The 17,166-nt window shown below is 42.9% G+C and overlaps 1 protein-coding gene and 1 long non-coding RNA gene across 4 annotated transcripts; one reads left to right on the forward strand and one right to left on the reverse strand.

The window, feature by feature from the left end:
• Positions 1-2,057: 2,057 nt before the first annotated feature.
• Positions 2,058-10,712, reverse strand: TMEM158 (transmembrane protein 158). Of its 3 annotated transcripts, XM_088165792.1 has the most exons (3): positions 9,524-10,712; positions 6,078-6,112; positions 2,058-4,417 (listed from the first exon to the last, which is right to left on the reverse strand). In XM_088165792.1, the coding sequence occupies exon 1, from the start codon at positions 10,556-10,558 to the stop codon at positions 9,617-9,619; it is 942 nt and encodes a 313-aa protein (XP_088021918.1). In that variant the 5' UTR covers positions 10,559-10,712; the 3' UTR covers positions 2,058-4,417; positions 6,078-6,112; positions 9,524-9,616. The 3 variants fall into 3 exon arrangements, with proteins under 3 accessions (XP_088021918.1, XP_088021926.1, XP_088021914.1); XM_088165800.1 differs by lacking the exon at positions 6,078-6,112; XM_088165788.1 differs by having other exon boundaries at positions 2,058-6,112.
• Positions 10,713-11,073: 361 nt separating this feature from the next.
• Positions 11,074-16,312, forward strand: LOC148225185 (uncharacterized). The gene is made up of 2 exons (XR_015804072.1): positions 11,074-13,792; positions 14,278-16,312. It is a non-coding gene; the product is annotated as an uncharacterized LOC148225185 (long non-coding RNA).
• Positions 16,313-17,166: the final 854 nt, after the last annotated feature.

Consider the following 17,166-nt stretch of genomic DNA (forward strand, 5'->3'; position numbering starts at 1 on the left):
TGAATGTCATTGTTAGAAGGATTTAACTGTGGTTTTAAGCAGTTTTTTTTGGTCTGAAATGTCATTAACACTATTCATACTCATAGGTTTCGCATTATATTTTATATTTAACAAAAGAAACACAGCAATAGAGACCACTTGATTGACACAAAGATATTAAGATAGTGCAGTTATCAGATTAATCACAGGCAATTTGATTAAATTAATTGGAAAATGTTTGAAAAGTGAACTTATTCCTGTCACTATGTTAAAAGACTTTCTGATTATGCAGTTAAGGGGGGCTGTTCTCATGGCAATCGGCAGGAGTTACATGCACAGAAAAAGGCTCCTGTTTTGTTCTTGAATAACTGGATCATTCAGCGTCTGTGCTTCAGGGGGTTTGTTTTTCTTACACGGGTAAAGTCTCTGATTTCTGCTTCACTGTGCACTGCACATGTAGGAAAACAGATTAGCCAATGTTGTTTTCCTTCTGCACTTCGTGTGTGGGAGGAGAATAAATCTCTCTGACCCATTCCACCCACGGCACTTCAGTTAGCATTGGGCATCACCATTATCAATCTCACTGGCTGCATTCAGGGAACTCAGAATTGTCACAGGCATGAAAAATTCTACCTGTAGGAAGAAAATAAGAGTTGTCTTCTGCTTAACCCAGCATGGGCTGATGCCTTTAAGTGTTACAACGGGGATCTCACAGGGAGCAGAGATGAGTCTCTGTTTCAGAAATGGAGATAAGTAAGTGACATTTTGGAGGATGGGTTTTGTCATAGGCAATCCACTCTAACATTAGGATAGCTAGAGCAAAGCCTAGGAAATTACATTTTATATATGGGGAAAAAAAGTATTCCCAGGTAGTATCTACAAATTCTAAAACAAAACAAAACAAAACACTCCATTCAATTCTGAAAAACATGAAAAGCCAAACTCTGAAAATAAAAATAAAACAAGCCAAAAAAGCCTGCAAAACTCTGAGTATAGGATAAAGACTTCCGTACATGGCTCATGTTATGCACAGACACTCCTGGACAGCTCAGCTAAAGATCTTTTCTGCTCAAAACAACTTTCAGGCCAAGCCTTATTTCATTTGCAAAATGGTGGATATGGTTTTTCTTAGCTGCCCCACATAGGCCTATAAGGATGCTCCACAGCCATAGAGCTGTGGAGCACTACACAGGCATGGAATGCAACCAACTGAGCAAGAGGAATGAGAGGTCTGCTGGAGGTGGTCCTCTCCATGAAGAGCTACCAGGACTGCTATCTTAGTTTTTGTGAGAAACTGCTGCTTGCATGGGCTTGCTGTAAATTTATTCACAGTAATATCCGCTAAAACTGTGTTTCCAGGAAAGAAGGAAAGGTCATGTGTGGCTGGGGTGGAGTACAGAGGGATAAGACATCAGTCTTCATGTTCTCAGCCTCTAAGCAATTCTACAAAAAGATAGCAGTAATTCAGGTGCCATAGGAAATGTTCATCTTAGGGACTGGATGAGATGTTGCATATAAACATCATGGCCCAAAAGTGGGTTTCTCCGTGTTAACTAAACGATGCGACCCTGCATCATTAAGTGCTTTACATATCCTGGAGGAAATGAAAAACATTTAAAGAATTCATAGAAAGTATTGCCTGAAGAAAGTACTTTCCAGTTGCCATTTAGGAGCAACTACATTTCTGGCATAATTAGGCACTGCTCATATTCTCCAGAGAAAATGCGATGAAACACAAAGTGCAAGAAAAGAAATAGCCCCATGATTAAATCTCCACCAGCTACCTCCACACCAAATCTTTCATATATTCACCTCCTAAAAAATATTTCTTACACTTTGGGGGATTCTTTCATATTGTTTTAGATTAATTTGAATCTCTTCCAGTAACGTTCATCACTTAGTAATGATTTGTTTTAATATGTCTGCTCACAGCAACACCTATCAATAGGAAAAAATGTTTCCAGAGTACAGCTATTGCCTGGATAAATTGTGGTCAAAATTGTGCAGAATACCTTAATTTAACAACACAAGGCTCTATACATGCCTCCAGTTCAAAAATGAACACAGAAGGAATAAAATCATGTTCATGCTTTGCATTTTTATTGTGCTGACATGCTCAAAATGCCATATGGGATTTACCTCATTAATCCTTTCACTACCAGTATGAAAAGTATAAATATTATTTTGTCCACAGCTAAAGGGACACAGACAAGTTTTCATAAGGCCTGAACCTCACAAGCCCCTGTCTCAGCTGGGGCTCACATTTATCATCTAATAAAAGAAAGGCTGTGGTGAGTTAGCCTAGTCACTCAGCCATTTACTAGTAAAGCCAGAAGGCTACCAGACCAACACTTGAAATATCTGCCAGATCTGTTGTTCATAAAACTTTCCCATGGCCCATAATCCAGGGCAACAGTGTCCACTCTCTGCAGAATCCAAGATTTAATAGAAAAGTAATGGTTTTTGGCCGTATGGGTGCATACCTGAGCCAAGTGTAACTTTCAATTCTGGTCCACTCCTAAGTGAGTTCGTTTCTGCTCTGGCTGTGAGACACCTACTTTTGGTTAGAGCAGAAAGCAGGATGAGACGTGTCCTAACATTTCAACTGAGGATATGCGGGAAAACTGACACATGAGGGCTTCCATGATGCATGAGATAGGGTTTGGGGCAGGTGCAGGAGTAGAGGGTGATTCAGAGACAGGATTTTGAGAAATTAAGGAGAAAGGAACTCTTCAAATGGGTCTACTTTTCACTTAGCAGAAGACAAAATAATCATCTGTGTCAAAAAACAAAAAATTGCTCAGCGTCTGGGGCAGATGTGTGAAAGAAGTCCTGTGATGACAAGACTGGTGGGAGAGACAACTTTGCACTTGGGTTTTACCCTCAACACAAGATTTCTTGTTCATCTTTGCCCTAGAAGTGTCACAGCCCAAAGGCATGAGAAGCACAGTCTGAATGGGTGGGAAGCAGAGTGGAAAAGCAGAAGAAACTGGCAGCACGGTTTCCTGAAGTACTTTTTTAGGGCTTGATCACAAAAGGCATACTTGTGGGAAAGACAGGTGGGAAATCTGAAGGCAAAAAATGTCAAGATAAATACATGCTATGGAAAGAGAGAAAGGAAGAGGGACATAGCAAGTGAAAAAGAATAAATCTTAAGAATGATTAATTTTCAGTGACAGAAGAGAAATGGAGTGAAACTTTGGAAACAATGAAGATAGGCACAAAAAAGGGGAAGATTCTGTAGGTAGTCATTAAAATGTTTGAGTAAGAAAGTATTGGCAAAATAAATCAGAATGCCATCCACAGCATTCCAGCACGTAGTCTTGTCTGCAGCAGTGACCTGACGCAGCCTAGGACATGCAGTCACACCAGCATTGCTTCAGTTCAGGTGGAAAGCTTTAATACAATTATGATGAACATTCTTGCATTGGACAATGAGAAGCATGATTTTGGCATGGAACAGTGCAAGATGTGATGGAAAAACCATACCTATTCCATAAAAATTGTACTTTAGCATGTTTTCCTTACAACCTCAGAGAACATATGAAGCAAAATAAGAGTACAATCAGAACTACAGAATCACAGAACATCCTGAGGCAGAAGGGACCCAGGAAGACTACCGAGTCCAGCTCCTGGCCCTGCACAGGACAACCCCAAAAGCACACCATGTCTCTGAGAGTATTGCCCAAACCCTTCTTGAACTCTGGCAGGCCTGGTGCCACGACCACTTCCTTGGGGTAGAACAGAAAACATATGCATGAAAGTGTCCTGTTATTTTGTTGTTTAGCTGCCAGCAACACAGAGAGTGAACTCTCTTTTTAGTAATGGCATGGCGGTGTCATTTTCTAATTTTTCTTAAGCCTTCTTTCCCGGCTTTTATTCTCTTTTGCCACTAGTTGTGCCATTTGGGGCCAAAATTGCTATCAGTTGTTCAAGCAAAGAACTGGAAAGTTTGAATATGGAAAGAGTGAATATGAAGTACGTAATCAAGTTCCTAATTCACCTTGTGTCAGTTTTCTTTTTTCTGTATGATCTTAAACACTGTCTTTTTCCCAGCTGATACATGGTAACTTCTTTGCAGGATGTGCTGGCACACTTACTCCCCTTTATGCTTCTTCTATGTCTCGTTTTTTTTATTCCTCCATGATCTTCTTCTGTATCTCCATTTAAATCACTTCATGTTGCTTAGCAACACTCAGAATGACACCAACAAGGTACAATCCTGCTGTTTCTAACAAGTCTCACCTTACAAGGAACACAAATATAATTTTACTTCACACTTCCAGTGAATTCACTTCCTCAGAACGACACTGATCTCTTATTTATGTCTCATTAATTTTCAATGACAGATAAGAACAAGTCAAACATGCAGAAACAAAGAGTGTTTCATAGGACATTTGCATCTTCCAGTTTTGCTCTGTTTTGTTCTGACACAAACCTGCACGAAAGTGAAAATAAGAGAGAATGTGTTAGATCCTGCTTTTCCCAACATGCAGATCCAGGGACTCTGACTGATAAATGCTAAACTGCTATACTGAGTTATGAACCCAAACTTTATAAAAAGTTAGAAATGTGATTGTGAGACTGAAGCCTGTCCACAGATCTAATTGAACACCATCCAGATATTTCCAATAAACATCTTTACTATCCCAAATTTTATGCCAGACTGCTTTCTTCCTCAGCACAGTACAACAGAAACACAACAAATGGGCTAAGCTACTTTAAAAATAATATTATTATTGTTATTACTATCATTATTATGATTTAATATTATTATTATTATTATTATTATTATTATTATTATTATTATTATTATTATTATTATTATTATTATTATTATTATTATTATTTACATTTACTTTGGACAACTTATTTAACCAGAATTATTATGAAGATGGGACAAGAAATACAGTAACTTATCTGTTAAAAGCGGTTATCAGTTCCAAATCACGGATGAGAATTTTTTTCCACAAAAAATCACATACAAAATAACAATGTGAAACATTCAAATGCACTTCTGATCTTCACTGAAATGTTCACCTTCTGAGGGGAAAAACAGAAACTGATTTTTTTGTTTAAAAATATGCTTTTAAAAATCAGTGACTGATTAAAAAGATTTTTTTTGCTTTGAAATCTGAATACGTTTGGGATTTGATATTCACATGTTTATCCAGAATCATTACAAATGCTTTTTTGCAAAGTCAAAGCCTCTCCCTGAAATAGATCGAAAAAAAAAAATTACATTTCTTCTGTAAAATTCCTTGAGAAATAACTGACATTTTCATACTAGCTTCAGAAAGAAGCTAACTTCCTAACTGGCAAGGCCCCACATTGGACTGACAAATCTTGGCTTTGGATTTATAAACTACATGTATAAAAACCAAAGAGGAACAAAAGCATCATGCCTACCCTTACATCTATATATATATATAAAAAAATATATATATATATATATCTTCAAAATAAATCCTTTGCTCTCCAGTCCTACAAAACTTCAATTAACTATTTGATTTCACTAGGCTTCTGTTCAGCCTCTAGGACCACATAATGTCAGCCCTGGAGATACTTTTATTCAGCAAGCGGATGTCATGATGACGACATCTGATGTTATTCAGCCAACTACAGCTTTTAACTAGGTTTTATAGGGTCTGGTTCAGTAGCCTTTACTCATATTGAGTAACGTTCACTGTACGAATAGTCCTGCTGTTGCATTAATCATCAAAAGCACTGGTGAACTAAGCCCTGGATAAGTAACAACTCTTACATTTAACCTAGTATGGCAATTCTGCCACAAATATCCAAATGCCTCCCGACATACAGAAATGCTTACTGAAAACCTATTGAGCAACAGTGTGCTTACATAATATATAACTATTATTACACTGTACTACGTTTTTGTAGTTTTGTTATTGGAATCAATGTGGCACTAGGTAACAGCAAAATTGTGTCCATGCTAAAACTACATATTCCTCTGTATACTTCTGCTTCTAACACATCTGTGAAACATAATTAAGAAAATGGGCAAGAGATCAAATTCTGAGGTCTAAATATACAGAAAACAATTGTACCAGTCTAACACTAGCACAGAAGCATAGTACCTTCTAATGCTGAATGTCAAGATTGTTCTTGGTTCCTGGAATGAAAACAAAAATCTGTAATAGAGTTGAATCACATTTTTAAAAGTAAGTCAAGAAACTCCCTCTGTTCCTAGATATCCCTTGCTTTCCATCAAACACTCATGTAAATAAAGTCAGGAAACATGATCCAACAAATAGTGAAGGAAAATCAGTAACTTCCTCCGTATTGTTTCTCATCATCCCTTTTCTCACTTCTGCTTTAACTTTCTGTTCTACACAATGAGTCCTCATATGTAGATAGATATATGCAAATATATGCCCTCCCTGAGTACATAAAGGATTACACCGGGTGACTAATCTGCTCTCGTGCTGACCCTGCTATCAGCTAGTCTTAAAAATAAACCCAAATCAATAAAAATGGCTTAGAATCAACTCCAGCTAAGCGACAATAAAGCTCCACTCCCAGTGAAGAAAAGAAATAGACATTTCTAAGTCTAAACTTGTAACCTTAAACTAGCTGGCATGCAGATGTTAAATTTCACATTGCCCTGGGCTTGCCTCTTCCAGGTTGCATTCACATGAAATTCCCATGGATGAAGGCAAAAGTTACTCCATTCTTCCAGTCATAGTAGCAGCCATAGCTACAGGAGCAGAGTTATCGATGTTAGGTGTAACAGTGATTGAAGAAAGCTCACAGTTTGCATAGTGCATTTCCACTGTCTGTTCTTTACAGGAGAAGCCCTGCTGCCACCTCACTGAAACCCGAGGGTTCAGGGAGTTAGATCTAGCCTAAAGCCTGTACAGCAGGCAATCCCTGTGCCCCCTGCTGTGCCTTAAACTCCTTTTTAAGGCACAGGAACGCGGACTGGTTTCTCTCGGCGAAGGCAATATGCTTATGGGCACGGTTACTGTGATCTAAGGAAACACCTTTCCTAATCCACAGGGGCTCTTTGCACATTGTGTCTGAGATCAGTACTCCCTGAAAACATTGCAGTCTTCTTTTATTCTGGACAAGATTTGCCTTTGGAGTTTGTTTAATGCCATTCCTGTGTTCTAAACATTCGTGTCTTAGCAGAGTTTTTAAATAATAGCTCCAGTTATAAGTGTATTTATAGAATAACTATGAGAAAATCTCTCTCTTGTATAACGTTTTTTAAGTGAAGCAGCAAAATATTCTGAGTGTAGCACTGTCTATTCACAAAGTTTGTATTCAAGCTGATAGTGATAGAAGTTAGAAAAACAAGCCATTTTGTACCAGTTTTGGTGTACCACCTGCTACATGTCTGCAAGAACTGCAAAATAATAAACCTTTAATAACTGAAGCTGCCTGTTTCAGATAGTAACACCATTCCTTTGTTTATGTTGATGCAATTCAGAAAGAAGATCAACAATATCACATCACTGGTGAAAAAAGGATAAGCAAAAAAGAGATTCCACCCTTGAGGCTGCCTGCACCACAGTGAGGACTATACATCATGAATTAATAAAGCCAGAAAAACTACCAGTAAAAATTGTCAACTCTCTGCCTAAATGCATCTCATTCAAAAGATTAAATTATTCCCTAGCATGGCAACATTTCTGAGGTCTTTCAATATGTAGAACACTTCTCCTTTGAGAGGGTGTTTTCTTGATAGTCCTGCCTTTCAGTATGAAGAGGTGTCTCTGACACACAGGACATGATAGGCAAAGAATTGCTCTCTGGCACGTCCAATGAATGGCAAGAGTTTGCACAAGGTGGAAATGACACTGTTTTACATATCAAGGGAAGAAAATAGGAGCTCTCTAAACTAGGCATACAGGGGGCAGGTGCCCTTTGGATCAACAGGTCAAGAGAACAGTTCCCACAGTGACCGGATCCTCTGCTTTCTGAAAACCATGCAACTGCAATGTTTACTCCAGTGATAACTCCAACAATAGGATTAACAGGGGAAAAGTGGGTGTAGAGGCAACCTGGTAACATGGAGCATTTTTAAATCTTGAATTATTTCTACTGTTTGTCAATATTTTTCTCTCTTTTTGTCCAGACAGTATACATATAGAGCATGCACTTATTTTATTTTGTAGTCAATTAAAAAATATAGGAATCCTAAGAATTTAATCCTTCCAGACTTTTTATCCAGTCATTTCCACCATACATTATGAATACACCAAATTAGCCCCAAGCAAATTCATGCGTTCCTAGCAAATTAAATACATCAATGTTGACAAAAAAATGAGAATTCATACTGCAAATATTTGTCACTTAGCCCATATTTTGGTTTTAGAAACTTCAGCTGGACTAATCATGTCTAAGGCAAATGAAACAACTTTTTATAAGGCTAAACAGTTGGAAGTATATAACAAATTATATTTCACGCTACACAACTCTCTGCTCAAACAAGAGAGAAGAGATCTTTCTCCTTTGCATGCTTGCACAGCAGGAGCTGGAATCTAGTTCTGGACTGGCAGCTCCTGCCTTCTCACTCCACAAACTCGCTGTGAGCAACCCTGCAGACTGGTAGATGAAAAAGACGTACAGTATTACTGTGTCTCCAACAAATACACTGCATCTAAGCCGGTTTTCGAGGAATGAATTTTGAGAAAGTCAAGAGACTTGCCCCAAGCTGTTTAGCACAACTCAGAGTGGGCCTCGTCTTCCCAGGACTGAAGCCACCCAACCTGAAACCGAGGAGAAAGCTGTAGTCTGTGGAGGTGTGCAGATGAAATTGCTTTGGAGGATCTCGGGCACAGCTGTGCTCCCCACCCCTCTCCAGCCAAACCTGGTGTAGGCATACAGACCCACATCTGCTGCACAGATAGGGCAAACACCAGTGAGGAAGGATTTGGGATTCTCCTTTTGCCATCAATAGCCCTGGTAGCACCATTTCACAGGGAAAGGAGCTTTGTGGCAGGTTCACAGACAGGAAGGCCAGCCAAACCCTCTGTTCCACCCTGGAGGAAACAGACCAACAAAAGGCTATAGTGGTTCCAGAAAGAAAACCTCTGTATTAAAAGCCAAATAACGCGGAGCTACAATAATAAATACCCACTATCTCAACCAGGAAATACAGTGTGAAAGGTTCATTAAAGTTCAGCTTCAGCAATAACAATATATATACTGCATCGGTTCTCCATTCTGTCAAAGAGAGACACCCCTTTCCGTCCATAAAGGAAAAACCCGTTCAAACCACATCCTATACAAAAACGCTACTCTGACAACAAATGCAGCCGAATAGGAGGGTCTTTGATTTCCTTCGTTGAATTTTTAGATGGCCTTTTTCTTGTTTAGTTGGGTTTAGGTTTTTTTTTTTCTTTGGGGGGAGGGCGGTTGGTTGGTGGTTGGGGTTGGTTTTTTTTGTTTCTTTTTTACTAAAAGGTTCGTTTAAAACGGGTATTAAAGATATAAAACGCGCACATATGATTTGGTCCCCTCGGGGCCAGGCCGGGCCGGGCCGGGCGCTGAGGCGGCCCCACGTCCCGCCGCGCACCTGTTGCACGCTGCAAACAAGAAAAACACGACAGAGTCCGTCCCGCGTCCCTCCACAGCACAAGACGAAGAGAAGGGGGGTCACCGGGAGAGGCTACTTGGAGGCGGCGGCGGTGGCGGTGCCGGCGGTGGTGCCGCGGCGCTGCTCCATGCCGTTGGGCAGGAATCCGGCGATGATGGGCACGGGCCAGATGAGGGCGGCCACGCTCCACACGATGATGACCAGAGTCATGAAACACGCCACCAGCGTGGACTCGATGGGCTTGCGGTTCATCCGCCAGCCCGGCTCACCCTTCAGCTCCTCCAGGCTGAAATCCAGGCAGCAGAAATTCAGCGGCTCCCCTTGCAGCCAGTACTGGCCGGGCTCGGCCGCCGGCGGGTAGGAAAGCGAGGAGGAGGAGGCGGCGGCGGCGGCGGCAGCGGGGGGCTGGGGCGCGGCGCCCCGCAGCCGCCCGACCCGCCTGCTCCGTACCCAGCTGCAGCCTACGCAGAGGCGCAAGTCCTGCTGGGCGCCGCCGGCCGCCAGCCCCAGGTGCTCGATGAGGAGCGGCGGCCCCACGCGGTGGAAGGCGGCGGAGAAGAAGGCCCGCCCGTGGCTGTTGGTGGAGAAGAGCAGGAGGTCGCACTGGATGCCCAGCGGGCGGCTCCAGCGTACCAGCAGCGAGCTCAGCATCTGCCGCTGCACGCTGATGTTGCAGTGCGGGTCTTCGGCGGGCTGCGGCTGCCCCTGCGGCTGGGGACGCTGCTGCTGCTCCTGCTCCGGCTGTTCCTGCCCGGAGGTGGTGGCAGCGGAAGGGAAAGGCTCTTGGCTGGGGGCAGCCGGCGTGCCTGGGATGTCGGTGCTGCCTTCCTCCTTGCTCGCTGCCCCGTCGAGGTCCATCTCGAGGCTGGCCAAGGAGCGGGAAGAGGAGTTTGCAGGGGGCAAGAAGAGCTCCTGCTCCTGTTCCTCCTGCCCGCTGGCAGCCGCCGAGGGGCTCCAGCCCTGGCAGAACGGCAGGCAGGCGGCCAGCAGTGCCGGGAGGAGCAGCGGCAGCATGGCATTAACTTAGAGCCGAAGAGGAGGGAGAGGAGGAGGAGGAACAGGAGGCTGCATGGCGCTGCCGGCTGCCATCTGGGAAAGGAGGCACAGTGCTCTCCCCGAGCGAGCGAGAGAAAGAGGGTGGAGGCTGGCAAGGGGGTGGGAGCGGGGCTGGGGCTGCCGCGGCGACGAGCCGAGCGAGCTGGGAGCCTCGGTGACGGCAGCGGCTCCCCCCTTCTCCGCCTCCTCCGCCCCCAGCCTGGCCCGGCCCGGCCCGGCCCGGCCCGGCCGGCAGCGCCCCGGCGGAGCTGGTCCGGGGCAGCCACGCTCCTTCTCCTGGGGCGCGGGCCGGCAGCGGTCGCCGCTGTCCCCTCAGCCGGAGACCCTCTCCCCTCAGGGACCTCCTCTCCCGCGCCGCCACCGCGCCGGGGCCGCCCATGTCCGAGGGGAGAGCCGGATCCTCCCAGTCCAGCGCCGCCGTCTCACCCGCCGGGGCTGCCGTGGTGGCCGCCGCTCCCCCTCCTCGGGGCAGGGGCGAGGAAAAGGGGCGGGCAGCTCTCTCCCGCCGCCGCCTCGGACCGGGGCGGGGGGCACGGATCCGGGAATGGCATCCAGGAACCGACTGGACACGCTTTCACTGCGATTTTATAGGAAGGAAGCGGGACGGGACTGGGGAGACGCGGACAAAGGGAGTTTAAACTTAGTGGCTGCGTCCTCCGCAGCGGCGCCCTCCAATTCCGGACTCGGCCCCAGGATCTGCTCCCTCAGCTGAGTGTCCAAACCTGGCCGTGGACCACAGGCATCCCACCCATCCGACGGGCGTTGTCGGTTCTTGTAGCAAAGATTCAAACGAGGAAGCTACTTACAAGCAGCACAAAGCTCCTAAACGTGGTAGCCGTGAGATTCGGCAGCGTTTTTGAAACGCTGCTTTATAAGCATGGTATTTATAACCAAACTAGATGGGCTTTTTTTGTGACCCTATGCTAGTTACAGTATTACTCTTGACACGGTTTGAGGCTTGCTGTATTACAGTTTGACACTCGGAGCCTCGAGGAGTGCCAGAGCTAATGACAAAAATGATGAACGTTCTTAGTCTACTTGGAGCAGAGGACAGGATAGAGTTACGTTATCCTGGCAGGCATCCAGAATTGAGACTGTCTTCTTTGTCTTTGTGTCCCTTTTTTGACAATTAGAGATGCAAAAGGGGTACACTAGTCTTTCCCAAAGAATAAAATCGAAGTCCATACGGCTCTCCTTTGATTTTGGCATTGGTCCCATGTCAGACATGTTCCCACGTCAAAGTGACATATGGACACATTCTCACTTGGAAAATTAGTTCCTGTAATATCAGCCTCAATTCCTTCAGGTGAGTGAGGGTAGTGAATGAGGGTGGAGAGTGACATTTTAAATTTGATATTATTCAACATGAATGAAGGTAGTGAGTCAGGTTTCTTTTAAAACCTGTGCCTAAATATATCGTGACAAAATTCAGAATTTGTTTGCCTTCAATTCCAAAGATATCTGAGCAGCAAGATGTGTCTGTGTTTAGTCCCGAATTCATCCAAAGGGTACTGGCTACCTTTAGTTTGGCTTACTACAGAGAAAGATGCCTGATGAAACGTTCAAAGCAAGCTGTCTGCTTCCAATACTGGATTCATGCTCAAACGTTGCAATACAGTTAATACCTTTCTCCGTGTCTCTTATGAGTTCTCTGATATTTTTTATTGCCTGTTGAATGTGTCTCTACATGCTTCTCTTGATGTCGTTTGTCATATCCACGCTCCACTCATTTGTGGGGCTACAGTATGTCTACAGACAGATTGAGAGAGGGCTAGTGTGTAACAAATAATGCCAAAAAATGTGTGGCCAGTGTGTGCACAAATTATATTGCATTGGGATTTTTGGCACAAAGGACTGGAAATGAAACTAAGCCTCATAAATAAGATTTAGCTCCTGAACACTGTTGCAGTATGTGGGTGGCAAATGTTCTCAGGCAGAGCTTCAGTTCTTTTTGGTTTCCACTCCTGGCATCCAATGGAATGCAGTCAAGGGTATTTGCAAAGAAATTGGAGGGGGAAAGACTTGAGCTAAGTTTCTTTTTCTGCAAGGAAGGATTACCTGCCACAGGAAATTTAAATGCATTCAGCATCATTTAGATCTCCATAGAAAAGAGCAAAAAGACAGCACTTCATTTCAGGTTGAAGATGCATGGGTGCCTTTGACCTATTCCTCTTCATCAAGGAAGTCCAAGTGGGTGGAAGAAGCAGAAATGTTGGATCATTGATTGAAAGGCACTGTCCAGCAGGGCCCTTTACAGATACTTTATTTCTAGGTCTACCATATATAATTAATCTTTGCATCGATTCAGTCATTCAAAGAGGTTACAGCACACTTGAAAACTTTGTAAGCAGAATTACTATATAGCTCTATTCTGTTGTTTTCAGCCATAAATCTCAAAGAACAAAGGAGTTTTATGGCTGGGGAGGCTGAAGCATAAAGATATAGGGGACCAGCCAAAGGTGACCTAGATGTCACAGGCAGATCAGAGTGTAGGCTTTGCAGGTTTGATTCTATAGCTATAGCTAGAACTGTAATATGTACCATAGGTCACAGTAGCATTTGACAGTATGATAGAGGAGGTGTGAAGTGGGCTATAATGAAAACATTTTAGAAGGGAATAATGAGTTAACAAGACAGTAGGAGTTTCATGAGAGAGACTGCAGAGCTGTGGGGAGGGTGAAGATTATTAGTAAAGGATCAGAATCTTTGGAATTGTTTTAGTGACATTTTAACTAATCATTTTTAATAAAGTATTGCTTGTGAAATACTTCAAGTAAGATGAAATCAAGAATAAGTATTTCTGCCCAAGTGCCATTAAAATTGCTTCTCATGAGGGTGCTGTTTCAGAGCCTCAAATTTCATTCCAGCTTGTGAAAATTGATCCTAAGCAGATACTGATTGCAGAAAGAAATCTGTAGTTGCATTCAAGTCAAAAGCTTGTGATGCTCAGGCAGGGTTTCTCAATTGAGCCAACTCGTGTTGTTCTGCACTGAGGAAAGGGAATAACTGTATAACTTTTCTTGACAGAGGATATGCTTTTGAGATTGTCATCTCTGAAAGGAGTTGCATGTGGGAGAGAAGACAGAAAAGTAGTGGAGTACAGGGTCGGATATGCAGCTATAATATCACAGAGATCTTCTTTTGTGGAAAGACTCCTGCTGTTAATTACAGGGAAAAAGATGTTGGGAGCAAGTAAGTATAGTGACGCATTACCAATCCCGATAAAAGTGCCAGGTAAATAAGGAGAATTTCACATCAACAGTTGGAGAGGAAGGCTGGGCCACGAGAAAGAAGTTGGTATTGAGTCCTCTCAGAAAAAAAGCAGTTTCAATTATGTGAAAGGAGTAGGATCAAATCATCTTGGGAATTCTTCTGAGAGATATACTTGTTCCTAGCTGAGGAAAAACGTTTCTGTGATACAATTTAGAAGGCTTGGTTGGCTAATGGTTTCACAGCTGATGAGCTGATATGGGGGGAGAACCTCAGAGTAATGCAAGGCAGTGAAGTGATCATGTAATGTCTAGGGAATGTGTCCTCTGAAGAGTCATCGATAATCACTGGTTTGGTGGTTGATGAACGAGCTAAGGGATGTTTCATACTGCCCATCGAGGTGTTTCTTTGATTTTAAGTACAGTAATCAAGACGTTCACTCTCCTTTTTTCTTGGTATTCTTGTAGATTTGCCAGAAGTTATTTGTGATGAAATCCTTAAAGGCCACTGGAAGCTTCTGAAATAGATAAAAGAAGCTGTTTGGGCTAAGCAGCTTGCTAATGCTACATAATGTCAGAATGATTTACCTGCAGAGAACAGAGATCATGTGCTGCACACAGCAAACCAGGGTTTTGTACCACTCTTTACCTGAATATTGGAAGCCCAGACAAAGGGAGCAGCCAGTTGGCAAGCAGGCCATCAACAAGGGCATAATCTCTCCAGAGAAGTCAACACATCTCTCTCAGTAAAAACACTAAACTCATAATTTCACAACCATTTCTATCAACAGCAGATTCTGCCTCTGCACCACCCTCTCAGTTATACAAACAGATGTCCCTGAAGCCGTAAAATGACCCACGTGCAAGAGCTGAGACAGATGACTGCAATTTTAAAATAACTTTGATAATCATGCCCTATTTAATTAAAAAAACTGTAAACATTTTCATCCCAACCTTAAGCACAATCTTTAACCCCTTATCCAGATCATCACATGCACTCCTTGAAAAAGCTGTACCTGTGTAGCTGAGTCAAGGGAAGGGGTTTGAGCAGCAATGGCCAGGGCTGTTTACTGGATGTTAAATGGGCTCTAGTGGGGCTCCCGTGGTCTGCAAGCCACACAAATGATGGAAGTGTGGACCAAGGGAAAGCAACCACCATCCAGGACTCCTCGAAGGAGTACTGAAGAGGAGTTACCCATGGCAATTACTACAAAGTGGCATCCATCTGTAAATATGATTGCTAGAAATCAGGAAAACATTTTTCAGAGCATCAGATGGTATCAGTAAGACAGAGACCCTGCTGGATGAGGGCTCTGGGAGCTTTGAGGAGTATTTAGGAACTCATCTTTGCTATTCCACTAAACTGTGTGTTGTAGAAGCACAGACTAAAAACACTGTTTCAATTCTAAAGATCAGTGTGAAATATATGCAGAGAATGCTAACCGGAATGTATTAATAGACTTTCAGAACTTTTTTTGTAGCATGCTTTATATAGCTTGAGTATTTTAGACAAATATCAAAAGAAAAAAAAAAAAACCCAGGAAAAAAAAGGTTCTGTGGGAATGGGTATGCGAGAGTATTCCAAGGAACAAACTTTGCACCTCCACAGCTGAAGGTGATCTTGAGGTAATGCCAAAATATAAAACCCCCCTATAATATAGGTTGGATATGTCTAGTTGGCCTGAAATGAGTGTTAAATGCAGTACTTTCATGTATTCCATTTATACAATGAAGTTTTTAAGATCAGATTTAACATGAAGAAGTGTTCCAGAAGATTGGATTCATGTTCTTGCCTAGGTTCCCACTTGCAGGTTGATCAAAACCCTCACTCATGTGAGACTTCCTCCCAACTGAACTTCTAAAACTTAGGTAAGACTGAGCCCTAGACTGTATTTATTTTGTGCTGTCACTACAACGCTTGCTTATTTTATATTTTATTGGCCGGGAGCCTAACTATATTTATAAAATATTTGCCTCATATTTATCTCACCAGCCAACTTGTCCAGTGTTGGAGCTTGGCTGAAACTGGCAAATTTAGGATCTGATATGTTGGAGAGAAAAAAAAAAAAAAAAAAGAAGAAGAAGAATCCAAATTAAATGGTACAGGTAGAGAGAGCAGCAATCTGTGCCATTTTAAAGAAAACTCGTATGGGGCTAAAGGGCAATGTAAGAACTTTGTTCCCACCAGAGTACATACATTGCTCAGGCTTAGTTACTACCAGTTGCTAAAGGCAGCTGAAGGGTTTTAGGGTGGATTTGACCAGGTGTCAGACTTCATGTGTTTTTGAAGCACAGATATTCTGAATGTCTAAATGATCCCTGGGATTCTGAGAAAGCCCTGAGGAGTCACAGCCATTCATGAAGGAAAAAGAGATCCAGCAAAGCAGTAGTTGTTTAATGCCAATGCTGTGGAGGTAGCAGGAAGGGAAAAATGTTTGGTGTGATTACATATTAAATTGTTCTGCAAAATATTTGTACATAAAATAAAATTGCTTAATGACTACTTCATGAGTTTGCCTTTGGAAAATCTAAACATTTACTATAATAATACATTGAAAAATAGCTCCCTAGAAACATTTAATTCTACACATACTTTGTTTCCCACCCTGTTCTGAACATGGCTCTAGGGCTTGTCTTTACTGTTACTTATCTCTGTAGAGAAAAAGAAAGGTGAAAAAGTCTGGTATTAGTCTGCACTAAGCACATGTAGGTTTGGCACATGCATCCAGTGCTGCCTCTGTCTCTCAGTGACTTTAAAGTGCAGCTATGGAATATAGAACCTTGGTTCCTTCAGAAGGCACTTGAACAGTAAAGCAATCCTGTTCCAGAGGAGAGGAGGACAAGCCAGTTCACAGGTCATTTGAAACCTGTTTTGTCCTACAGATGACACAAATGCATGACATTGTCAATGGCAGTCTATATCCTAAGGAACTTTTTCCAAAAATTAGTGAGAATTAGAGAATTTGAGTTCAGGGGATCCCGTGTGCAGGATCCTCCTTAGCAAACAGGCATCCCTGACCATCCTCTGTCTTTCTGTTACTAGCAGGTTCTTCAGTGCTCTATGATACAGGACAGAGACATTGTAAGAGAGTCTACAGCATGGACTTAACTGGTTTCACTGCAGGTTGTCGTCCCCAGTCATAAAGGAAAGTGTCGAATAAAGAAGGAAAAGTGGAGGCTGCAACCAACAAAGTGAGGGTGGGTGGAAGGATAACAAATACCAGAACTGATATGAGGCGTGATTAAATTGTGAAAGGCTTTGAAAGCAAGAACAAGGGGGTTGCATTTGGAGCAGCAAAAGAGGAGAAATGACAAGAGAATTGTGGAAAAAGTGATGTGCCCAAATGAATGAACAAT

This window comes from Sturnus vulgaris, chromosome 1 (assembly GCF_052056855.1).
Source record: "Sturnus vulgaris isolate bStuVul1 chromosome 1, bStuVul1.hap1, whole genome shotgun sequence".
In the NCBI taxonomy this organism is placed as follows: domain Eukaryota; kingdom Metazoa; phylum Chordata; class Aves; order Passeriformes; family Sturnidae; genus Sturnus; species Sturnus vulgaris.

Coding starts and splice junctions, on each gene's coding strand:
- TMEM158 (XM_088165800.1), bottom strand. CDS start 10,558: ATGCTGCCGCTGCTCCTCCCGGCACTGCTGGCCGCCTGCCTGCCGTTC.